Genomic DNA, 24,918 nt, shown 5'->3' on the forward strand with positions numbered 1-24,918 from the left:
GCGCATCCTCCCGTCGGTCGGGCACCGCCGTTGGGCGCGTGCGCAGAGCTGTATCGAGGCAGCGGTGGTCCCCGCGCCTCCACCGCAGGCCGGGATGATGGCGGGGCGGCTGCGTGCTCGGCCTTGGGGACCCCCACGGGGAGCGGCCGCTTTCTGAGGAGCGGCTCCTCTCCGAGGAGCGCCCGCTGGGGCCGTCGTGTTCCGTCCCCGCACGGCCCAGCCCCGGGGCGCCCCCGCTCCCCTGTCGGCGTCCCGGTGTGAGGGCTCGGGGTGTAGATAGGAACGTCGGGGCGGGCAGTGGCTCGGCCTCGCCTTCCCCGTGCCCGAGTTGCGCTTCTGGTCAGTGTTTCCTGAGGGGTGTCTGAGCCACGAGGCGGTGAAAGGGGAGGGATCGGAGAGAAGGGACGGGGCCTGGACGCCGGTAACCAGCGCTCCGCTGTGGGGGTTTGTTGGGAAGCCCGAGAGGAGCGGACACAAGACGCGGGCACTGCCATATAAACCCTGATGACGTATCCCAGTTCAAGCCTTGTGCCCCCTTTTAAAGGCTATGGTTTTGTCTAAAAAGCTGCAGCTGGTTTAAAACTAATACATTTTTCTTGGGTAAGTGTATTTTACATTTGTGCAATTCTCACATAGTGTCAATGGGTGTAGGGTAGTAGTGTTGCTATGTTTGTTTTGCTATGGAGAATGTTGTCAAGGCTTAAAAAGCTATGACCTAAGCAAGTTCAAGCATTTGCATTTACTGTGGGTGAAAGATGTTTCCTTCCGCCCCCTTCCCCTGGAGATGTTGGCATTTACACTGACAGTAAAATAAAAGAATTACTGTTCAGACTGTTTTTCCCTCCCTCACTGAGTATGATGGTAAAACATTGGTATTAAGACTTAAAAGGCATAATCATGTGAATTATAAAGACCTGTAGTGATAAAAGCTTTAAAGGAAATTTGACTATGCTGTACAATGCTGAAGGTGGTCAGTTATACTAATAGGCCACAGTGTCTCGATGTCTCTTGCAATGCTTAGTTTGATTGCTCTACAATTCCTGCAGGGGCTGGTGTTTTTTAGCCTGAGTTTCAGCTTAGAAATACTTTTGGTAAGAAAAAAATGTTACATCTGATGAGTCTCTTAATTGTGTGGTATAAAAAGTGTTCAAGAAGAAAAGAGGGGAGGAACAAAACAAGGAGTTTGAAATAATACTTCATTGCTTTTAGTCATTTTTAACAAACCTGTTATCCAACTAATGTTTCTGTTTCTCTTGATGACATATTTGAAAAGATGTTGTTTCTAAAGATGATGTACATTCATGTTTGATGTCATTCTTTGATGTTATTTCTCCAAAGGGGATGCCTGAAACCTGTCTTGTAACATTTGCTGACATTCACAAACCTGTTGTTTGTCAGCTCTTCTTGCCTTTGAACGACATGAAATTCGTTTGTATCCTGATCTGTTCGAAATTGGGTTCCTCAGCTGTCGTCTGGTTATTAAGAAAGTCTCCTCACTTCTCAGGTTCGTGGTGCCATTGCTCTGAGTACACTTGAAGGGAGACTGCAAAAACTGCTAGGTAACCAACAACAGTACCAGATATGCATAAGTGAACTAAGACTAAGGCAAATCCAGTTGTGTTTTCTGGAGGTAGGTACTGTTTTGGTCAGTAAGTAGGCAACTCATCAAGTTGCTATCTCTGTCTGAGACAAAGGAAATGTACTCTTTAAAATCATTAGATGGTTTATTTGTCAATGCAGCAGTTAGATTCCATTGTATAAAAGTAAAGATGTATGAAATGGAAGTTACAGCTGAAAAGGCAAAATCAAATTATAAAAATCTAATATTCTGACATAATATTAAAGGAAGATAGTGCAAGCTATTCTGTATACTTAGGTTAAAGGATATAAAAAGTTTTTAAAATATGCCCAAAAGTTGGTTTCTATGCAAAAGCCTAAGATGTCTCTGAGCATCTAACATGCAGTGTTTTGCTGAACAAGATGCTTTCTGCATATAACCTAGGTGAGCGGTAGCCTGTGTCATCATTGATCCTAAGCATTATAGCTGTGACAGACCTTATTTTTTCATGCTGCATTACAGGTCATCTTAAGCTTTTGACTAAACCTCTGTCCTGCCTCAAGCCAGAGCAACAAATACAAATTACAGTTCTTCCTGTCAGCAGTCTGACTGATAACAGAGGACATAACATTCAGACGGTAATCTTTGCAGGAAATGTGTTTTCTGTTTAAGTCAGAGAGTAGTTTTAGATGCCCAGTTATGGTTAGATAATAGGATGTTACGTATAAGGAAGATGTAACAATAGCAAATATGGTGCTTTTAATAATATAACTGAAATGGCCACAAAAGAATTAAAACAATTGGACAACCTGGAAACAAAAGAAGAAAAAAGGCTGTTGAATTTTGTAACTGAAGAACTAATCTCACAGGTATGTCGCAATCTGCATTTTTTTATATCCTCAAGTCATTTAAAGGTATCCATGCACACTGGGGAAGTGGTAGGGAAGGCTACATTCAGGTTGTGAATGATAAGCATTTGACGGGTCTGCTAAGATACGAGGAAAATATGTTTATGCTTATATATCGCATCAGGAACTGAGAACAATATGTATCTGAGATGTTCCAAGACACAGTAAATAAGCTAAATATATTGAAATACAGATCTTCAAAGAATTCAGTGCTTGGAAATGGATTGTGTAAAGTCATTTGCCCAGCCCTCAACTGAAAGTTAATTTCATTTTGATTATAAACTTCAATAGTAACAGAAAGGCTCTTATGGAAAATGAACCATTTAAAGCATTTTTTAGTCAGTTTTCTTGCAGAAGTTTACACTTTCTAAGCTGCATCATGCAAAAGCAGAAACTGGAGCATAGTGCTTTATTTAGATTGGGGTTTTCATTTATTTGATTAAGTGGTCAAAGACAGAGGGATGGAGGAGCAAGCAGAAATTAATGTGTCTTTACCGCTGGAGAGAGAGGAATGGAAAGAGAAGGGAAAAAGAGAGCCGAACGCTGCTACTCCCTGCTACGACCCTCATTCTGTTGACCCTTGTCTGTGGAGCACTTATCTGCCCTCTGGGGAGCGGTGGTGCCAATCCAGTGTCTCAAGACCAGTGGAAACAAAGGAGGCAAAGACGGCATCAGCAATTGCATCTAAGGATTTTACATGGGACTCAGAGTAAAAGTTTCAGCAGGGAGAGTCAAGCAGATGGGCCTCATCAATCTTGTTGCTCGGGTGTCTGTGGTCTAGTTTCTAGTGAGACTCGTGCACTGGTAGCCATGTCCAGTAGGAAGCTAAATGTGTCCAGCCCTGTTTTCTGGCCGTGAGGCCAACTGGCATGTAATGAGCTGTATCCATGCTATTGAACCCTGCAAAACAGGGTGCCTGCTGCCAAACTCCCGGTGGGGAACAGTGCCTCTGGTGGTTCCCAGAATCTGGGGTTTGCTTGGTGGGGAGCTAGCCAGCCTGGGGCAAGACTGTGCTCGGACCTCCTGAACAGTGTAACAGTGTCAGCAGTTCGGTGCCAATGCCTGGGAATAGGCCATGGCACGTTTCATTCCACAAGACATAACATGTGCCTGCCCCCCGTGTCTGTCTTTCTAGCAAAGGCATGAATCCTGCTAAGGCAGTAAGCAGCTATACTGGACTGTCTATTTAAGACTAAGTATTTACAAGTTGGTGTGGTTTTTTTTTTTTAAATTAACCTTTTTTTCCCCTCCAGGTTATGGATCTGATTAGTTTTGCAGGTAGTTAACCTAGAAGTAAGAAAACCCAGAAGAGGGAGGGGGGATGTTAGTTTTCAAAAGTGTGTATCCTAGATCACAAGCAAGGACAGCAAGTGCTCAAAACTACCTCATTGTTTTCTACGAAGGACTATTTTAATACTTCTAATTGCACCAAGACCCCAAAGTTACCATCCCATCTATATGTGCTTTCACCTTACCCACTGTTTTTTTATAGCAACAAGAAAACCCCATCAAAGTACAGTTCAGATATGAGTCCTGTACGTAATCTAATAGTCAGTGCTAGACTAAAGGTTTAAACAATGCCTGGTTTGCTTTTCAGCAGAGGATTTTTCTCAGTGCTACTGGGGAAGAAAATTGCTTTGAAATTGCTGAAGTAAGCAGTTAGTCCCGCCTGGTTCTCTGCTTGTCCTGCGCTTCTCTCAATAGGCTTGTATTGCTTGTATCTCCTGCAAAGAATGTGCACAGTTAGTTGCTGAAAGACATTTAAATGAAAGTCCACATTTAGCATGTGACCAGCGCGTAAGAGAATTAATCACATATTCATAACATATATTCTCTCTCCTCCTTCCCTCTTCAATCCCATCTAATGGTTAACAGCCATAGGTCAGTAGTGGTGACTAAGGCCTGGTTAATGAGAAGGCTCCGTTGCTTAGTGGAGTACTGTTGCTCTGTGGAGGTATTTCTTTCTCACCACTGACTGTGAAGGGTGAGCATACTCTTGACTCGGGAGTCTTGGTGCAGTCTTAAAGTTTCATGAGAAACATCCAAGCTAATAATGCAGTAACGTGTGCTTCTGTTAACTACTTTCCTGCATGTCCAGTGCTTTTTTCCCAAAGAATTTGTTTGTCAATTATTTAATGAAGAATTTTGGTGATTAGTTCTTGATCTGTCAGTCATTTGCAAACACTTCTTGTAAGAGTTTTAGAGCTAAATCAAATCTCTGTTTGTTAGGTTTTACTGCATATATAAATCACATCATGCAGTCTAAGTTTGCTTACTGCTTACATGCAGTTCCCAGCCCTTCTAGTATTACTATTTGCGCTTATAAGCACAGAATGTAATTTTCTATGGAAGTCTTTAACATTTGCATATTTTCCAATGGTTTTGTGGCTTAAGCCAGTAATCTCATTTTCTTGAATATTTGCCAGAATATTTGTGAACAACAATGAAAAAGGAACAAAAATATAGCTAATGCAATTTTAAGTTGTTGGTTTTGTTAATTTAAACTAGTATTTTTGGCAGTTCCTTGAACTGTTTTTGATCCTAGAAACTAGCAACTTACTTGTAAAGGACAAAAGCTCCAATGGCGGCAAACACTGCCAACAAACCAAGGAAGATAAAGACACCTTCTGTTGTTCCTGATGATGACCCTAGAGTTCAGAAAGTAGTTTGATTAAAAGTTAGCCTCGTTTTCACAGTGAGAGAGATTTTCTAAAGAAAACGTCATTTTTACTTGATTGCTGTAGAGATTGAAGTACACTTAATGCTTCTAATACGCCAAGCGTCGGAGGTCAGTGACTTTGGCAGGAGGTGGTGCTTTTACATCCTAATTGGTTTAATTCTTAGTTCCACCAGAGTGTGAGTTGGGCTTTGCCAGTTTTCTCATATCGGCCATGCTCCCGAGACACATGGCTGCCCTTCCAGCATGGAAGAGAACGGAGGGTCTTGCTGGCACTCCACGAGGTGAGGCTAATTTGCTCCTTGCCGATTGCTATGCTAGGGAAACGTTTACACTGAGAGTATAAGAAATGCAATCTCTTTATAAGCTTTAATGTTAGAATCAGCTTCATCTTTCTCTTAGGGATGATGGCCAGGGGGAAAGGGGATAAAAAAGGAGTTTCTTAAATGTTATTGTTTGTTGCAGTCCCATATGCTAAGATGGCAGAGTGTGGCTGAGAGCTTGATGGACTTAGGCTTGTTTGCCTTATCCAAGAGCTGAGGGCTCTGCTTTTTTAACGGGCTCATTCTGGGAAATTAACTTTGGGCTGTGCCTGTCATTGAACTCTGCCTTCTGGTTTGCCATCAACCATTTCACTCACATCTACTCCTAATTCCATCGTATCTGATGGAAGAAGCCAAATCATTACAAGTATTTTTTAAAAAAATTTCTGTTAAATATCTTAATTTTCCAGTCCACAGCCTGTACCTTTATTGAGTTTACTGACACTGTGACACATTCTTGGTCCTCATATTAACAACAGTGTTTATACAATGAAGTAACCTAGAGGTGCATGTTGGCTTACCTTTCCACTTAGTAACGTACAATTGCTGTCTATGAAAATCAAGATATCAAATCAGGGTTTACCATTTACGAGGTACATGTGCCTCATATATTTCTCAGTTTGTTGATACAATTGTTTATGAAGGCTTGACCTCATTCCTAGTTTACGCAATATTTTTGCTGAGACCGTAGGGATTTACCTTATTTTACGAATAAGGTAGGTCCTTGGACTAGTTTGCAAAGCAACACATACTGATGGGATGGGTCTAAATCATAGGACTGCAACTCATTCAACAGCAGCTTAAGCAAATTAAGAGCGGATGTTTTGTGCAATGCCTACATAACCCAGGCACAGTCCTGCCAAATTTCAAGGGCCAGATGTTTAGGCACCAAATTATGGGATTTTCAGAAATTCATAATTACTTGCCTTCTCTTGAAATGAGTGGAAAATTGTGGCACATGAGAGATGTTTGCAAACGTTAGATGGGCTCCTCCAGAAGGTGTCTCAAAGCAGCAACCCCTCTTAGATCCTAATTCTGCTTTGATTACAGGGGGAGCTCCAAAGTACAACTTAGCTTTGCCCTCTGGAGGAAACCTAGGAGGACCAGCCTTGTTGGGCTAAAGTTAGCCTTTGTGAATACAGTTTTGAAAAATCGTACTGCATGCTTATTTTCATCTTTAGGAGCTGGAATGCACTTACAGGTCAGGCACTGTGCCTTAGTCATCACGAACTGATTTTGGTACAGCTAAATTTATACCTAGATTAAATAAAATCAGCCAAAAATACTGTGGCAAATGACCACAAAGGGTCAGTTGCTTGGGTGATAGTAATTAAGAATTCAGAAGAGTCACTAGGACATTGTAGTGGGAGGTCATGAAGGCAATGGAGTGGGAGCAGAGAGACAGCATGATCATTTAGACTTCTGATTGAGGCTGAGTTTAATACCTGGTTCTGTCAAAGCCTGCTTTGATAACCATGAGCAAGACACACAGCGATACTCATCCAACCAAAGGTAAACCTCCTGTTCTGAAATAGTCACCCTGAGCAGACTCCGTAGCCAATGAATGTTACACAGATCTTTCCAGAACCTGATTCATGTTATCCTCATGTAGAAATAGAAACCTGGTCAAGGTCAATGGGCTACAAAGAGGGCCCAGGGCAGCCAGCTCAGCTGCCGACATTGATTCCGTCTCAAGTGAGCTGAATTCCTCTCTGTTTCTCCTATTTCTCCATGTGTGGAGTAAGCTGGCTGGCATGTCCCCCACCTGCTTTTCTGCCCAACAGAGTTATTCGGTGGAAAAACACATTATGGCTTAAGAACTGTTCATATTCTGTGATACTGAAGGGCTTGTATAATTACTGTACTCATTGGATCGTAAACATAAATCAAACCAAGTTCTAACATCTAAAATTCCTTTAGGGAAAGAATCATCTCTTCATCTTTGCATGGACTCTCACACAAGCTGGCGCAGTCTCAGCTGAGGCCTCCAGGCATAATAAAAACCCATATAAATTCCTGTGCTCTTCCCCCCTGCAGGGAAATGACCACAGGGAGAAGCTATTCACAGATGACCCGCATCTGCTCTGTGTGGACTCACCTCCATTTACGGAAATCAGTGCGCTGGCAAGGGCTTGACTTGTCTCATCCCCCAAGGTGATGTTTATACAGTATGTTCCAGGTTCCTCAAAAGCTCTCCTGATGGTGAGTAAGCATTCATCGGTGACGATGATAGGGTCACATACCACACTCTTGGACACCTGGCACGTGGGGTCAGAAACTACTGTGCAGACATCTGTGGGGAGACTGGGATGGGAAGAGAGAACACACTGCATCTGTGGAGTCCTGTTAGCCAGTTCATAGACACATTGCAGTGATGCCCCCGTTTTACGCTGGTGCTGTTTACTGAAATCAGTGGCACTATAGTGATTTCAGAGTGTTTTATTAATATATTATATATCTATTTTATACATACTTATACATTTTATATATACAGACATGTGGATTTTATATAAAATGCATATATACAATCTATAAAATTATCTGCTTGTTTCACGTATCATTTAACATTTTATGGTGATCACAGTATTACCTGCCTCAAATCAGCTTATAAAGTCTGTTACCTTTAATAAACATCATTAAGAAAGGAATGCAGATTCTTATATGTAGTATCATGTGCCGAAAAAGTAAACACTAACTTAAAAGAGGTTAATTTTTTTCCAGTTGCATTACCAAGACGATCCTATCAACTCTAATCCCCTTCTAGGAGCTAGGAATATTAGTGCAATGTTTTCCTGTCCAAGAAATTGCTTGGACACACCCATTTACTCTAAGTGTCAAAAAATCATGGCCAAAAAGAAAGGGTTTCCTTCCAATTTCAGTAGACTGCTTCCCATTTTACAGTAAGTGCTGAAATCTTGTCTTGGCCAGGAAAATATAGAATTGTTTCTCCCCACTATCTAGTTCTCTTGTTTTTACTGAGGCTTGACATTTGCTCTGAATCCTAAGAGCCTGGCAGTAACCTCTGTTGCCATGGTTTACAAATGAGTCTTGCATTATCTTTAGTTCCAGTCAAGAAATAGAAACACTGCAGTTCCCAACTTTTGTTCATGCAGCTGCATCTAAGTGCAGACAGCGTTCCAGCACCTAATTATTTTTAAAGAGGGAAGATTGACAGTTTCATTCACACACTTACCTCCCTTGGCAGGTAACAACAAAGTCAACCAGTGAGTTTTCAGCTTGACTTTCTGTCATCTGGATGCTTGTCATCTGAATAATATTTACCTCAAGGATTCCCTCTGGGAGAGGAAACAGATGTCAACGGTAGGACACATGACAAGCTCTGAAGTCTGTGTGTGCAGAACCTCAAGTGCTTGGCTGATGCTCAGTTCAGGTCTTGTTTTCCATAACCTCCTCCCTCCCTTAGCACTCCTCTTGAAGGGTTTGAAAGCTGAGAAATTTTCCAGTGCTTTCCCTGTAAGGCTGCTCCTTTCTGCTCTGCTTTCTTTTTCCATTATTATTATTTACTTATTTATTTTACTAAATCACTTCCCCATCCCACTACCCATGACTTCTGTGCATGCCAAGGTCAATTTAACCTTATGTGACCCACTGCTGGCCAGTATGCTTCAGGCATGGCAGGTTCAGAAGTTGATGATACAGAAAGTGATACGGAGCACATCCCCACCAGCCATTTTCCAGCCCAAGTGCCTGGAGACACCACATGTAGCATGGCGGCAGCTAGGTCCAAGAGAAGGATCTTATTGTGGGTCTCACGCATTTGATAAAAGGGAGCCTAAATAAACATTATCTCTACCATAGATATGTGCATTATTAACCCCATTCCTCTGTTCAGGTGTTGACCCACATCCTTACCTACGACAGAGATACCAGTTCCATAGTATCCATTTCTGTAAATATGGCAACCTCCGTCAGGATTATCTTCCATTGACTCGACAGTGGTAGAGGAGTCTGAATTAGAAGATGCTCCGGTCGTTACTGTTGCGTTGAGGGAGAAAGAATAGATACGCAGCTTTAGAACAAGTTCTGCTTAGAGGTATTCTGAACATGGCCATATGTTTTAACTGCATGTGTTACATAGGTCACTAGTGACTGGTTTGCAGCTGTGCAGTCATGTATGTATCTGTATGGGATCATGGTAATAAGCCTTAAACATACATGCCCAGCTGTAGAACCGTGGAGTGGCCTGGGTAGCCTCACTCTAAAAGCCACCTTGCTAGTCACCCATCTCTGTGAAATAAAAGTGACACTGCAAGGTTTCATATAATTAAACACTTCTTTAAAATTCCCAAATCAATTATAGAAGAAATCCAAAGGCCAATAAAAGGTTTAAAATGATTTCTTTAAAAGCAGGTATTTTCCCATTGGTCTACATTACAGCCAGTGGAAAAATGAAAAGGGGAAGTGGTGAAAATTATATCTTTCCTTTCATTTTTCATTCTCACTCAACATTTTGGTAAAAGCACATATTAAAATTCTGAAATTTGAAAAATATAGCCACATTTACAATTTAATAGTAGTAGTATTATAACTACCCAGGCTGAAACTGCAGGCCTTTTGCAAACCTTAAAACCCTCTGAGATGATAAACCAATGCTGAACATAATGAAAGTTATTCTGAAATATGATAGTGCATAAATTTTAAGTAGAAAAGCCATTCTGGGTTAATGCCATATGGAAATCCCATATTTTGGAATATGAGTAAGTTTTTTCTAGTTCAATCCAATATCATTTAATTTTGGCTGGAAGTTAATGCAAACCAGAAAGGAACTGGCTATAAGAGTGTTCTGAAATACCTCTTTCTCACTTAAAATTTACATCTTACCTCAGAAGATGACTCTGAGTAGGCAAGGCTAAAACCCTTGACTTGGCGTGGTAGAGGGTATAAAAACAAATTTATATGTACTGCATGTCCACCTGAAGACCTCTGTGTGCTGTCACTGTGGTGGTAGAACTGGAAGTGTAATGTGTTAAATGTGTAAGTGATGCCTACCATAAAATCATAGAAGCGTTTATGCGTATTGATTCTGTTTCTAAACCAATTTATAGAGGGTTTGCAGGGACTTGCAATTCTTTCATTGATGACAGTAAAACTTCTAAAGATATGATCTTAGAGTATCAGAATTTAGAGTTTTAGCACAGCTCCTAGTATCACTGCTGTTTGATAAACTCTTACCTGCTGAGGGCAGTGGTGCAGTGGGTGTTACTGGCCTGCAAGGTACAGGTATAATGGCTTGGACAGTTAAATTCAGAGTGAAGTTTCCTTGCAGAGTATAGGTGTGAGACGTAGTGGAACTGCTGGCTACAAATAACCCACTTCCATCTCCGAAGTTCCACTTGTAGGAGATGGCAGAATTATTAAGATAGTAGCTGGGATCATGGATCTTCACATCAAATGTGATTGGTGAGTCTTTGATAAAAATGGAGTCTGAGATGTTGCGGTCATGTTTTTGGAACATAGTCACAAATATTGGAATTTTGTCTGGAGGGGAAAAAAAAGAAGTAAATAAATAAAGCATAAGTACCTGGCTGCAAACAACAAACAGCTCCAAAATCCCTGAACAGCAACAGTCAGAATGTGAGACATTAATATCTTTTAACCCAGGTTTCTACTTTAATTTGATTTACTGATCTGAGGAGTGAATGTCAATAGGAAACCGTTACCCAGAAAAGTATGGGAACAAATGAGGAATTACAGGCATCTGTGGAAGATTTCATTTCCTCTCATAAATCATTTTTCATTACAAAGTAAAGGTGTCACAACTGAGCTAGATACAAAGGTAAATTACACTACTCAAGGCAATTCACCAGAGATTCCACATTCATATTAAAAACTTTTCTCAGGCTAATGGCTTCTTTTCATGCCAGGTGATCCTTGTGCTGAATTCTTTTAACACCTAAACAACAAATACCCCCAGTATTTTATTACAGTTTATTCCAGCACGCTCACCTGTTACAACGTAAATGACACTTGCTTTTGCAATTGGAACGTATGCTGAGTACCCTCTCCTGTAAATGGATACCGCCATCGTGTGTTTGCCAAGAGTGATATTTGCTGTGTTGACTGAAAGCATTGCTGAAGATCGTCCAGTTGTTTGGTAGTACTGACCTGAAACAGAACATGAACTTACATGTTTTCCCCTTTAGCCTAGCTACAAGTTGTTTTAAGAGAAGGAATATCTCTCTGAATCTTGGATTGTCTAAATCAAAATGAATAGTTTAGAATTGTCTTTCAGTTATCTGGCAGGTGTTTTTGGAGGACTGAATACTTTTACAATGCGTTTACTCCCACTGTTTCTGTGTTTTTTCAAAGGCATCAGAAAGATGTCCCAAATTTCACTAATCTAAGAAAAATTTGCCAAGGCATCTACATCTTTCCAAAGCAATTACATTACATTAAGTCATTAGGATTATGTAGTGGATGGTGTTACCTCTTAGGTATTTTAAGTGATCTTGTGTTTGTACACTTTCAGTGTAGCAAGAAGATACAATACCTCTTGCTTCATAACTTAGAGCCCTTTGTATACATTTGCTTATTTGTCTTTGTAACAGCTGATTAAGGTAGGTAAATAGTATGACCTCTACGTAAAATTTGGGACATTATTATTATTACTCATGCTGATACTGATGATAATGCTGATTTAGCCAAGCTAACTTAGGATACTAAGATTTAGTATGTAGCCAATGTCAGGAATAGCCCAAGTGTTACATACTCAGGAGCTGGAAACACTGAAAATCAGCCTCTGTGACCAGATCAGTACCACGCAGTCAGTGGCAGTTTTCACCTCCCCAGAGGCAGGAAGTGCTGCACCATCAAACTGATCTGAAGATGTACAGTGCTATGGTCTCTCTTAAATTTAAGAATCTGAAGTGGCAGTGAGCGGTCAACAAATCATCTGACTGACCTGCTCAGACCCTCTGTTTTCCTAGGAAAGGATCTTGAGTACTACTGAAAGGAAATTAATTTTCTTCAGTGGTAGTACTGTGAATGCCGATTTAAAGAGAATCTCCTGGTAATCTATGATTTCCAGACTGAGCAGCTCATGGCCTCTCTGGAAAGCGGAGAATGAATTCCACTCAAGAACGTGGAACTCCTTTAAAAGGACTTCTAATAAAACATACTCGACAAATAAGTTAGTGTGAATGTAAGTTTGCAGCGTCAGCCAAACCAAGGGATGTGTTGCAGTACTAACCAAACGTGTGAAACACGTAGACAAAGTTCCTTCTCCGCCAGCCTGGATAATAAGGGAAGGGTCTCCCATCTGGGAATACATTATGGCTGTAGTTGCTTGTGCAGTTTTCCCAGCCACAGTTGTCAATCCATTCAGTCCAGTTGTAGACATAGACTTCCTGATCCTGGGAAGTTGGAGGATTCTGGGAAGCTGGAGGATCTAAGTGTAGAAATAGGACATGTTCCCGGTCAGCTGAGAAATGTACAGAAAGTCAGGAAACAGGAGGCAGACACCCCAGGTTAGAGCAGTTATTGCGCTTAAGCAATAGGTTAAGTGGGGAATTTTTAGACTGACATTCGTTTTTTCTAAGATTGTGCTTTGTTTGGTTTTTAATGTAAACACCGAATTGTTTTGGCTTGGTGTTGGTTAATTTAGAAGCTTAAAAAAATTTTACTGTCTCATGGGCCAGACATAATTTAAAATTGCTTGCCCAAAACCTGCTATCGACTACACAGGACGCTACTGTTTCACTGGAGTTAGTGGGGCTACCTGAACATTTGGCAAACAGAATCTAAAATTTTAAGTCGAAATAGCAGCTGTAGAAGCACTGTGAGGAAGTGACTTAGTTTGTTTTGTCAGAAAAGTTTTCTATGGCACCTTTAAATAACTTAGACATGAATTTCAGTTCCTTTCTGAATAATAAGAAGACAGTTTCCTTCCTCAAACGGCACAACAGATATTAAGTAGAGAATGGATATCAGCAGTTAACAAAACATTAGACAGTCAGAAAGTAGAACTCAGGGTGACAAAAAATTTGCTCATATGCCTTGGAATGAAAATTACTTTGATCCGTAAAAAAATTTGTTGAACATTTATGAATTCAAAGGAAGAAAAGTACAACAGCCTGTTTCACTCTAGATCAAGCAGCTTCAAACATTGGAATTAGGATAGATTTTTTGCTCCGCGTAACAGTAGATAAGGTGAAAAAAGGTGATTCTCTGATGAAAAGACTGCTTGATTTTTAAATGTTTGTTTGTTTGTTTTTAGGTCTTAAAATGTGGGAGTGTGAGATTTACTCTTTCTTGAGGGTTTTTCAAGTTGCAGTTGATGGTTAGTGAGTTCTACAATTCCTAGTTGAAAAAAAAATCTCAATTTTATAATTTGACAGCTTTATAAATTTGGAAGAAAACAGTATGACTGTGCAACCTTGTGATTGAGCTGAAAAGCAGTAACAGTTTTGTTAGGAAGCCAAATTAACATCACTGTTTCGGGAAGACAATTTATAGTGAAGGCAAATCTTAAATTACCTGGTCATTATATATAGCGGGTGCAGAACAGTAAAAATACCACCGTGATCTTCTGAGGAAAGAAACTGGTGTGGCACAGGTTAGACACGAGTATAGTTATCAGATAAAAGCAACATGGCTGTTGTGCATAGGGTGTGCCTCTGATGTTTTCAAAGATTCATGACATGTTCACAGGAGCACCATAGCCAGACGTGTGTATAGTGCAGGGAGGTTGCCGTTACCTACCCTGGGTGCAGTTTCTCTTGTATATTATGTTGCCACCATTATCTTCTTTCTGGCACTTGGGAAACTGGAGAGTCACAACAAAGGTCACGTTGGATCCTACCAGTGCTGGGCTATCACTGTCCAATTTGGCTGTCACCCTTCCGCCTGTAGAAAAGAAAATTGGTCTTCATTGCAGTAAAGGATGCATCAGAGCAGCAGCTACCTTCAACTGTGCAGTATTTACATTAGAAATGCTTTATTGATTCCTCTGTTTCCAAGGGGTTTTGTGTTCCTAAGTCACTTGCACTCTTATCAAAACCCCATCTTAGAACAATCAGAGGGACTCATCATATCCCTCACATCGCTTACTGTCATTCATTTCCTTCTTAGAGCTAAGAATATGGTTTTTTTACACATGGGGGTCAATGTATTCCAAAGGAGAATATTTTTGTTTCTCCTCAGGGATGCAGCCTTTACACCTCAGCTCAGACTAGGTGATAAAAAGGGTCTTCACCAAAGTTGTCAAACTGAAGCCCACAATGCCCTACTGAGGTAGCAGTTGAAGCTACCTGTCCTCTAGGGCATGTTTCAAATAATGGATTGTCCTACAGCCCTGGTCATCAATACTTCTTAGTAAGTATTAATGTCTGAGACTATGAGTCATGGGAAAGCATTTACTGTAACAACTCACTGTTCTGCTTCCTCAGACACCGTACTGGGAATGGTATCAAAGCCAATCGGCTCTAATTTGCTATTCCTTGCAGCAGTGGTGGATATTGCACCTATGAAAAAGCACTATAGCACTTGCACTCTTCAATGAGGTGGATTTTCTGGCCAATTTTCTCAGTGTCTTTGAAATGCATATGTGCGATCACCTTTCCAGCAGTCCTTCCATCTCGGATCTCCTTCTTCCCAGAAAGGATAAAGCTTTTCATTCCATTTATTTTGATCGCTAGACCAGCCTTGTAGCTTCTTGTAGGATGTGACAGGAGAAGTTCTTCCATGGCTCAGCACATCTTGAAACCCTAGAGAGAAAAACGAACATGCAATGTAATAGCATTTTCCCTACCACCCTATAAAGACATTGCTCTCGTGCTGAACAGCCTTCTTATGACTATATTCTTGTACTGATCAGAAAACTCTTCACCAGTAGAAAGTTACGGAATTTTATCATCGCAGCTATAAACACTTACATCAACTATAACCAACATAAAGACCACCACTGACAGACTGACATTTTTCTACTTGCACTATTGCAAGCTTTCCGGAGAAAGAATAAAAAGGTTTACAACATTTCGACCATATCAGAGCAATTGTTTGTATGAATGGACATAACCCTGCAACAATCAGGCTAGTTGTACAGAGGTTGCTTGATTGCTGACTGCTTTGTGCTTGCCTGATAATAAATCTATGAGTAAAAGGCTAACAGGATAAATTCACTCTGTGTCTGAGTTGTGCTCTAGTGGAAGTTATGCCAGGAATTAATTTTGACCAGTGAAGCTTTTTTGGTGAGTTGGCTGGTGGTTTGGGTGGGAGGGGTGGAACCAATTGTAACAGAAGCTGGTATTTCCAGAAAAGGAAATTTAGAGCCGAATAGTAAATTCAATGTGTTTATAATATAACAACAAAAACATACTACCTTCATGCCTATTACTTTAAAATGGTTCAGATATTAAATAACTTCAATAACCTCTTTCTTCTCATATTACTACAAATGATGGGCTCAAACTTTTCCCAGGCCGTCTAGGATCCCTTTTTCTGTCACAAAGTACACATAATGAAAGGCAAAGTAAATATCCAAGTAACCTGTAGGAACATGTCAACCACTGTAGGATGCCATAAAAATATATTCTTAAGTAGGTTCATAGGCAGAGTTCCATTAAAGCCTGGGGGCTTTAAACAACTCTCATGTTAATCAGGTAACTGCTGGGCATGCCATTCCGCCACAACATCAAGGGAGTTAGGATTTGTGCTTTTCATGGCTTTATTTTAAAGGCAACTGATGCTGAATGCTTCTGAGATTTATACCCAAGTGCAACAAAGAGGTGGATGACTTCAAGGAAAATGCAGAGACCTGTAAGAAGGGCAAAAATGGCCCCGTGCGCTGTAACGAAACTGGCTGTGTTGGAATTTCTCCAAGTTTTGGAAAAGGCACAGAGCAGGTGTAGCCAGTCTAAGCACGGTCTTTATGGGCATGTGACTCTTAATTTTACTGCAAGGGAGAACCAGAGAAACAGCACTGAAGAAGAGGCAGGAGCTGCTTTCTCTTGATGTTTTATTGCCCGGTGAGATTTCTGCTGGGCAGGAAGGACATGCCTTGGCCAGTCCCATCTCAATGGTCACTCGGAACTGACGCTGGTAGCTCTCTTCTCCAGTCTTGAGGACTGAAAGGTTCGAGGAAAAGAACAGATTTTGCACTCAGACATATTCTCCCATGGTCTTTTGCCCTACAGGAACTCCCCGCAGTTTCACTTAATCACTTGAATCAAGTCTTTCCTGCAGATTTAATATATTTTGATGTGAGCAAAGCGTAACATCATGACTGGTATTTACTTAACGGCCTGTATCACATGCTGTATTGTTTTCAGTCTTGGTCAGAAGAAGAGTTGAGTAATGTTGTCCTTCAGAAACTTTTCTCAGGAAAAAACCAGATTAGCAACTATAAAAGTATTTCACAAAGGCTTATCAAGTTCAATTACATTTTAGGTCATTAAATTAATGTGTCATCTTATTTGAAAGTAAGTGGCTAGGGATTTTTCCTAATTTCTTTTTCCCATTCTCTTTGATTTTATCTAAAAATTAATTAATAAAAATGTTTTGATTTTGTCTGATCAAAACATTTCAATCATTGTTTTTTCCCAACTGCTCAATTCATCAAAAAGAGCTGGAGTACTTTTAATTTTATAAATGCTTTTAATTTTGAATTTTCAATAACAATCCTTGAATTCAGAAGTAATTTTCTTGTCCAGCTTTGGTAATAACTGTGGTCACTGCTTCTAAATCACAAGCTCCTTAGGCATTTCTGTGCCTCCCTGATGTGCTTTGTTTATTTCAATCGAATATAAAACATTTCACAAGCTTCAGGACAAGACAAAGACATTTTTTCAGATGAGCAAAGACTTCAGCACTAGTTTCTCTAACACATGGAACTGAAGATTTTCAGTTGCTGAATTTAAAGGAACAAAAAGCTTTAATGTATTTCTTCTTTAACAATGAAAAACACTCAAGAACAGATGTTGGTCATAACCAAAATTAGAGCAATTCAGTTCAAAATAGATAGAGTAATATTACACTACAAGGAAATGATTACTGTAATGGTTTTGGTGAGGTGATCATAGGAGAAAAGATCTTATACTCTGATTGACTTTCTTCTTTCTCGTTCTGGTTTTCATTTTGGTGAAAAATGTAGCAAAGGCAAGAAGTTCAGCATTTCCTGTGATAGTGTGTTAGCCATGAAAGAGAGAACAAAAGCCAATGTTAGAACAACAGCAATAAAAAGATGGCCCAGCAAAAGAGGATGGAAGTGTATTAGAAGTAAAAAGGCTGATGGTACGGCCAAGCTAAGAAGACAGAAAATAACGTTAACTCTCTCAAGTTACATGTAGAAACCTAATAAAGCAGGACAAAAAAGAATTTGAGGAACAACTTGCAAAAACATAAAAACTACTAATTAATCTTTTTTTCAAATACAGAAGTAGTGGAAAGCTTGCCAGAAAGTCTGTGGGGCCAAAAGATGATGTAGATATAAAAGAAGCATTCAGGGAAGATAAAGGACGAAAGTCAAATACATTAGTTTACGTTTTCATTCACAAAGGAGGAGCATAAGAGGTTTCTGTGCTAGAATTTTCCTTTACAATGTTGGAGAATCTCTCTCTAACGGAAGTGTTGGCACAAAAAAAATAATTATAGTACAAATCAACAAAATGAAGAAGTTGTCTAGATTGGGTGGCTCAAAAAGTCTGGAAGTTATTCAAGAGTGAAATAAACGAGCTATTAACCATAGCATGTAACATCTTGCTTAAAACTGCTTCAGTGGCCAAGAAACCAAAGTTGGCAAATGTGATGACAGTTTTTAAAAACACTTCCAGGGAAGATTTAGTTAGGATTACAAAAAGTTTGAGGCTCAAATTGGAGAAGCTGGTAGAAACAGCAGTGAAGAGCAGAATTAGCAGATATAGTGGATTAATATGATATGCCGTAAAAGGAGTGCATTCCTCACAAATATATTCGAGTTTCGCTGAGGGAGCCAGAGAGCATGGGAACAAGGCTGACCTGCTTATTATAGTCTGCTTGAGTTCCAGACAGCATTTGATGAGGTCCCTCGCTAAAGGCACATAAAGGAACTAAGTTACCGTGGGATAAGAATGAAGGATTTCACATGAATAAATAATCGGTTAGGATATATGAACCAAAAGTTATGAATAAGTGGCCAGTTTTCTCAATTGTTGAAATAATTTAAAATGTTCATAATTTGGAAAACAGAGGTAAACAGTAAAGTTCTTTAATCTGCTAAAGACAGTGTCTTAAGGTAGTAGAGCGGAGGACTGTATGAGACTCAATGACTCAAGAATAAAACCATATGAAATTCAGCATAGTTTAATGTAACTTTACTTACAGAACAAGGGGCTCTAAAGTAGCTATTGCCACTCAGAAACGAGATCTCATAGCTTTACAGTTTTGAGTGCAGTGCTCATTGGTAGTTGAAAAACTAGGAAAAGGCTAGGTAGAGAACGAAGATGAAAATGTCATTACAGCATTGTATAATTCCATGTGTGTTCATGTCTTGAATACTGTATGCTGCTCTGTTCTCTGCAGCTCAAGCAGGGTATAAGAGAACTGAAAAAATACAGAGAAAGGTGGCGAGGAGGCTACGAAAGGATAGAATTGGTTTCCGTATGAGGAACAGCTAAATAGTCTGTGTCTTAAGACTGGAGAAGAGGTGACAGAGGAGAATATAAAAACAGAATCACGAACAGCATGGAGGAAGAAGCAATTTGTCACTATTTCTGGAAGTACAAAAGTTAAGGAGAATCAAATGAAACCAGCAGGTTACAGGTTCTAAGCGCATAAAAGGTATTTCTTCATGTAAGGCACAGTTAAGGTGTGAAATTTCTTGCTGGCTGGATGTTGTGTGTGCCAAAAATTTACACGGGTTGCAATCAAAACCCAAGTGCATGAACAGATGGAAGAAAAGTCCAGTAAAAACTGCTAAATACAATGACTCTGCATCTGACAGAGGCAGTTCTGGTGCTATAAATCATCAGAGGCTGGGAAAGTGTCCTGAGTAAATAGCAGTATACATTTGCCCAGTTACACACCCATTACTGTTTCCCATTGGAGACAGGTAGAAGGCTAGATGGATGCTTAGCTGGACCTCAGCCTTTAAGGTCTTCGGTTTCCTTACTGTAGATTCTGGAATTGGAGCCTAAAATCCCATTTCTGGGTTCCCAGCCCTGAGCTCAGGGAGTGGACCTAAGACTTGAGTCAAGCTGGGAGCTTGTAAAGAAGCAGAGGACCAGCCCAGAGCCTGCCAACCATGGCTTGAGGATCTAATTCCTTGATTGGGCTGCCTGAGCTTGGGGATCCACAGGTCTGGGTGTCCAGGTGGGAAGCACTGCCTCTGACCTGGCCTCTCCCAGCCACAGCTGAGCTGAGCAAACTGGGAGAAGTCCATTCTGCATCTGCCTTTTTAGCCACGCTTGAGCTGGGGAAATATTGTTAGAAATTTGTTGAAATGAGCCAAGGTTTAGCTCCGGATGGCTCTATGTATCTGTGGAGTGCGCAAAATAGACAACTGAACAGCTCTCGGCATATTTCTCCAGCTCAGGTGACATTTCTAGCCAGAGCCAGGGAACCCTGAGGTGGAGCTAGCTGTTGCCTACTGGTTCCCAAGCACAGCTCCAGCAACCGCTGCACGTGCGAAAAGCAGCCGTTTTTACCGCACTGGCTCAGGATGTCGAGCCCGCGGAGGCAGGGGGAGAGGACAGAGTGAAGGAAGCACTCACGTGTGGTGGCAGCACACAGCACCGCTTCGGCCAGGAGCAGGAATCCGAGGTGGCGGCGAACACCGCTCATGGTGCCGGAGACCCTGCGTCGGCTCCGCGCGCGCAGAGGAGCAGAGGGTGCCCGGTGCCTGCACACGGTAACTCCTCCGGTCCCCACTGAGAAGTGAGAATGAAGTTTCTCTGCTGCTCTGCTCTCCGATTAAATGAAGGGCCCCAGGACTCATCATGTGATGGAATTAAGCAGAGATGCATGATTTTGTCTTCAGCTTCTTTCAGCTCATGTGCTTATGACTCACTCCCTTTGCTTTCAGCGTTCCCTGGGATTTCTGAGACCTGTTTAGAGCCACACCATTTACCTCGCAGGCATTTTTATACTAGTTTTGCACCATGATCAATTTTTGTATTTAATTTGTTTTTAAATTAGGAATGTTTATTTCCAGAAATCCAAATTAACTCTTGCCCCAGCCCGATTTGCAAATGTTACTGCAACAGCTCACTGCATTTGATGGACCCATCCTTACTTAACCATGTGCCCACATCCTGGGCAACAACTGTAAACTAAATGGAGACCGGCCAATTCTAACACATCCCTGGACTTGACTCCTTGTTAAGGAGAATGTTATTTAACCATTTAGTGGGCACATGCGTGTACCATCCGACCACGGTTGCACAATACGATGTGCCCATGGTTAGAGGTGTAATCACAGACCATATGTAGTGCTGGCCAGTCAATATCTAGCTCACAAGTTGCCATGACCTACACACAGACAAGTAATTCATTGTATATGCTTAATGGTGTGTAAAGAGAAAGGAAAAACAGACGTTGCTGCCCAACCTAATAATGAGGTATAACCGATGGCTCAGGAGGAGTAGGGTAATACAGGCAGATTGGCAAACACTGCACTTAGTGGTTCAAATTCAGGTTCAACATGCTTCACCAGCCCAGGTGTTCTTCTGCAGGCAGTGCAGCAACTGAATTTTGCTGCAGCCGTGGCAGCCTCATGAAGTTTCTTGCTTTTGTTTGCAGCAAAGAACAAGCTTTGGTGAGATGACATGGCATAGAAGTAAGTATGGTCGTCAAGACAGGAGTTCAGTGGTGGTTTCCGTGATCCCAAAGTATAGCACTAGCAAGTAAGACACTAGCTAGCCAGAAACCAGCAAGTTGGGCAACACTAAACCGTTTTTATGTTGGGCAGGACAGGTGGAAATCTGTAAGTCCAAGGCACTGTCAACAGAATGAAGAGATTGCCCAATGGAAGGAGATTTTAGAACTGCAACTACTTATAATTTTTATTTTTTTATTTGTTCTTAGTTTCTTCCATTTTTTCTAGCATTTTCTATTAGCTGTGTAAGTTATTGTCACTACCCAGAGCACCCCAGCCAGCATTTCTCTCAGTAACGCAGGCTCTGATGTCCAGTCCATCTTGTATATGAGATTCCATCCTTCAGCACCCTCCTGGCTGGGGCCAACCCTACCTCCTACTGCCTGCCGAGGAAAAGGGTGAAGGCAATAGCCCTGGGGATACCAGACTTGTTTAAACTAAGCCCTCATTATCTGGCAGAAAGGAGAGGGAGCATAAATCAAAGTCAAAGCTGTGACTGACTATGCAAAAAAATCATATGACTGCAGCGTCCTCATGTGATTGTTGCTTTTTTGTTGTTATTAAATCAACTACATTCTCAGTTGAAATGTCAGGTTTCGAAGCCATTCACAATTATTTTTTAAACCATGTGGGACATTAACTTTAATTGCACTCCTTTGTTTCCAGGTTGTTGATCCTAGAAGTGAAAAGTGACCTTCAAACACTGTGTTTCAGCACTGAGAGCTTGATCCGAAGTCTGCTGGGGGGAAAGGAGGTTTGAAGGCTGGTTCCCAACAGGGTTTTGAGAACCTCCAGAGGAAAACTGCTGACAACAAATGCCTGTTAATTAAAAACAAAAATTTATCAGCCTAAAAACAATAAAGTTGGTTAGGATGGAGATTTTTGCCATGTTATTTGATACATGAAATTGTTACATAAATATTGAGTGACACTCTCAATAAGGGCCAGCTGGTGGAAATTATTAAACACGTTGTAAATAGACTTCAGGGGCACTGAGGATCAGGCCTGCGGTTAGAGGAATCCAAACCCACCAGGGCTGGGGTAATGACTAAAAGGTGGCCGTACTGTGACGCTCCGGTCCTTCGTGTTCTCCCTCCTCAGCTCTTGGGCCTTAGACTACACATTCCTGGAGGGCTGACACAGAAAACGTTTGGATCCGCTTGTGCTGTGGCTGCAGCCAACAGCGTTACCAAGAAAAGAGGAGAGGAGAAAGCCGTATAAGAAGGGAAGAAAGAGCTAGGAGGAAGAGAGATGTGAAGAGAAGAATAAAAAAGCCAAGGAAAATTATGAGAAGTGAAGACTGAAGGGACCATCTGAAAACCGAGCTGGCTTCCCCAAGTGTCCCAGCCGTAGCTGACTATGTCTGAAAATGAGTCCATCTGAAACACTGAAGAGTTGCCTGAAACCGGTTGATCATCACCACATCTTAAATTAACTTTATAGTTTTTACATTATTATTCTCGGTCTCTGAGAAACAGCTTCACAGTTAAAACAACTGAACTGAATTGTGCAGCTGTAAAGGAGAAAAGATTTAAAATATATCCCAAATATTCTCCTAGCAAAGAAACGCACATTCAGAGAGATTTAGGGCTTAATCTGAAAAGTAGTGGGTGGGTAGGAAGTGCTTGGTACTTCGCAGCTTTAGCACCTCAGTTATTAAAACTCATTGAGGAGATATACATCTCTGCTACCTGGAGGCCTGTCAGATGACAGGGTGTGAGCACATCATGTGTACCTGCATGTCTAGACTGCGACAGAGCTGGCACGCTCGCACCGCTATCATACCACCATCGCCGCAACACGAGTACAGGAATTGTTAATCACTGCTCACAGGAACTTTAAAAAAAAAGAAAGAAGAAAAAAAAAAAAGAAGGGATTTGAAGAATGAACTTGACTTTTGGCCAAGCCAGCAAAGGAAAATGAGACGATCTTGTTTTGGCAACCAGGTACTTTTAGGTAAATGCTGTCTGCCATTACCAGTGGTCTCTCGAGGGAACTCTGCTTAAGGCGGGACAAATTCCCTTTCTGGGAAGAAGTCGTCTGTGTCTCGCTTCACATGGGGCAGTGGCCATCAGCTGACTGAACCGAGCATGTAAACAAAGCTACGTTAGCAGTCTGCAGTCTTTCTTGTGGTACAGGGGGAAAAAAAGCTCTACAAAAGCTCCTGATCAGTTTATGTCACCATCCAGCTCAGTTTACCACTGAAAAACAAATTAACCCTTGCAGCTGGACAAATAGGCTTTTAGTAATTCCAGCATCTTCATTTTTCGCTTTTGTGGTAGCTACGCATTTTACCATTTTTTATGGGAAGGTATCTCCTTGGAGTCATACTTTTCTCCAAATTCCTGTGTTTCCAAATGTGGCACTTGACCACAGCATATAATTCTGGATATTTTTTGGTGATAAAAGTCATTATTGGCCTGATTTCCTCTAGAGGGAAGGCTCAAATGAGCACACCAGCTCTCTGCCTTTTTACGGGTGTCTCTATGTTGGTCCCTCCCTACGAACGCTGAACTCACTGCTCAGTCACAGCCATGTGTGTGACAGAGTGCCCTGAAACACCTCATGGAAGTAGCTGGTGGGGAACGTAGGGGAACCCAAGAGGTCGTCCGCAGCGCTTTGACATCAGCAGATCCTCACGAGAGCTCAGCCTTGAGATACAGACCCACAGAGCGCCCTGGTCCACTCATCCCCCACGGGTGAACTTGGCTTTCCTGCCCGTGGGAGTTCTCACTAATTTGTGCAGATGACCAGCAGTTGAAGACAAAGCATGATAACAGATACCGACCCGCCAGACTGTACCACGCATCTTTTGTTTTTTAAGGTGTGTAAACAAAGCAAGTTTATTCAATGTCTCCAGGCAGGTGGTGTTTTTTTTTAACTATGGTGTCAGTGCAAGGAGGAGGTGTGGTATCCTGGTAGTCCCAGTGCTCTGCTGCCGTAGCCCATGGTCTTCTGAAGGCCTCTGTAAGCTTCTGGCTTGCCCTGTGTGCACCTCAGCTGACCCACTTTCAGTTTTGAAGCTGACACATTCATTTACAGTCTGGACATTGGTTTTACTGTACTACTTTTCTCATACTGATTTAATGAACTGTTAGTTAACGTGGTTTACATTCACAATGATTCATCAAGGCACAGTCCCGTTCCAATCAGGAGAGTAGATAATTGTTGTGAAAGTGCATGATTATGACTGTGGGAGACCCATATTTTACATCATATTATAATGAAATCCATTCGGGCCTGCCTGTTGCTCAAAGAGGTTTAAAAGATAGGTTTTGTATCATTCAGCTCAAGAGAGCGCAACCAAATTATTGCTGAAAAGTTCTGTTTTCTCTAAAGACATTCATTGATATTTTGGCTAGGAAAAAGGGAAAATTTTCTTCAAAAAAAGTAATTCAGGAACAATCAAACCAGCAAAACCCAACCAAAAAGAGAATATACTTAACAAGAACATCTGCTGTGTAGTCATTTTGGTGGGAGGACACTGAAGGAGAAGTAGTCTCACAGCCAAAGTCTGCTCCTTTGAAGCTTTTCTAAGAAACAATATAAACTGAATGTACTCAATTGTACCTTATTCCCTGTATTTGCTATGTTTCACTTATTATGGGCTGGGGATAAGAGTTCAGCACAGAAGCACGGTTGTT

The 24,918-nt window shown here is 41.3% G+C and overlaps 1 protein-coding gene and 1 long non-coding RNA gene across 4 annotated transcripts; one reads left to right on the forward strand and one right to left on the reverse strand.

Moving 5' to 3' along the window:
- Window positions 1-38: 38 nt before the first annotated feature.
- Window positions 39-22,151, forward strand: LOC142079411 (uncharacterized). Of its 3 annotated transcripts, none has more exons than XR_012672658.1 (5): window positions 39-600; window positions 1,339-1,504; window positions 7,504-7,668; window positions 8,672-8,787; window positions 21,941-22,151. It is a non-coding gene; the product is annotated as an uncharacterized LOC142079411 (long non-coding RNA). The 3 variants fall into 3 exon arrangements; XR_012672657.1 differs by lacking the exon at window positions 1,339-1,504 and adding an exon at window positions 1,505-1,630 and having other exon boundaries at window positions 158-600; XR_012672659.1 differs by lacking the exon at window positions 1,339-1,504 and having other exon boundaries at window positions 56-600.
- GPNMB (glycoprotein nmb) lies at window positions 2,882-20,401 on the reverse strand. The gene is made up of 11 exons (XM_075143589.1): window positions 20,172-20,401; window positions 15,042-15,191; window positions 14,188-14,331; window positions 12,677-12,874; window positions 11,434-11,592; window positions 10,660-10,965; window positions 9,340-9,462; window positions 8,660-8,762; window positions 7,565-7,770; window positions 5,027-5,114; window positions 2,882-4,190 (listed from the first exon to the last, which is right to left on the reverse strand). The coding sequence occupies exons 1-11, from the start codon at window positions 20,239-20,241 to the stop codon at window positions 4,037-4,039; spliced, it is 1,701 nt and encodes a 566-aa protein (XP_074999690.1). The 5' UTR covers window positions 20,242-20,401; the 3' UTR covers window positions 2,882-4,036.
- Window positions 22,152-24,918: the final 2,767 nt, after the last annotated feature.

Source organism: Calonectris borealis, chromosome 2 (assembly GCF_964195595.1).
Source record: "Calonectris borealis chromosome 2, bCalBor7.hap1.2, whole genome shotgun sequence".
Classification (NCBI taxonomy): domain Eukaryota; kingdom Metazoa; phylum Chordata; class Aves; order Procellariiformes; family Procellariidae; genus Calonectris; species Calonectris borealis.

Excerpts from the sequence above, each read along its gene's own strand:
- GPNMB (XM_075143589.1), bottom strand. The coding sequence starts at position 20,241 with ATGAGCGGTGTTCGCCGCCACCTCGGATTCCTGCTCCTGGCCGAAGCG. Across the intron at positions 12,875-14,187 it reads CAAGAGAAACTGCACCCAGG|ATCCTCCAGCTTCCCAGAAT; the intron begins GTAGGTAACGGC and ends TTCTACACTTAG. Across the intron at positions 4,191-5,026 it reads GGAGCTTTTGTCCTTTACAA|GAGATACAAGCAATACAAGC; the intron begins GTAAGTTGCTAG and ends CATTCTTTGCAG.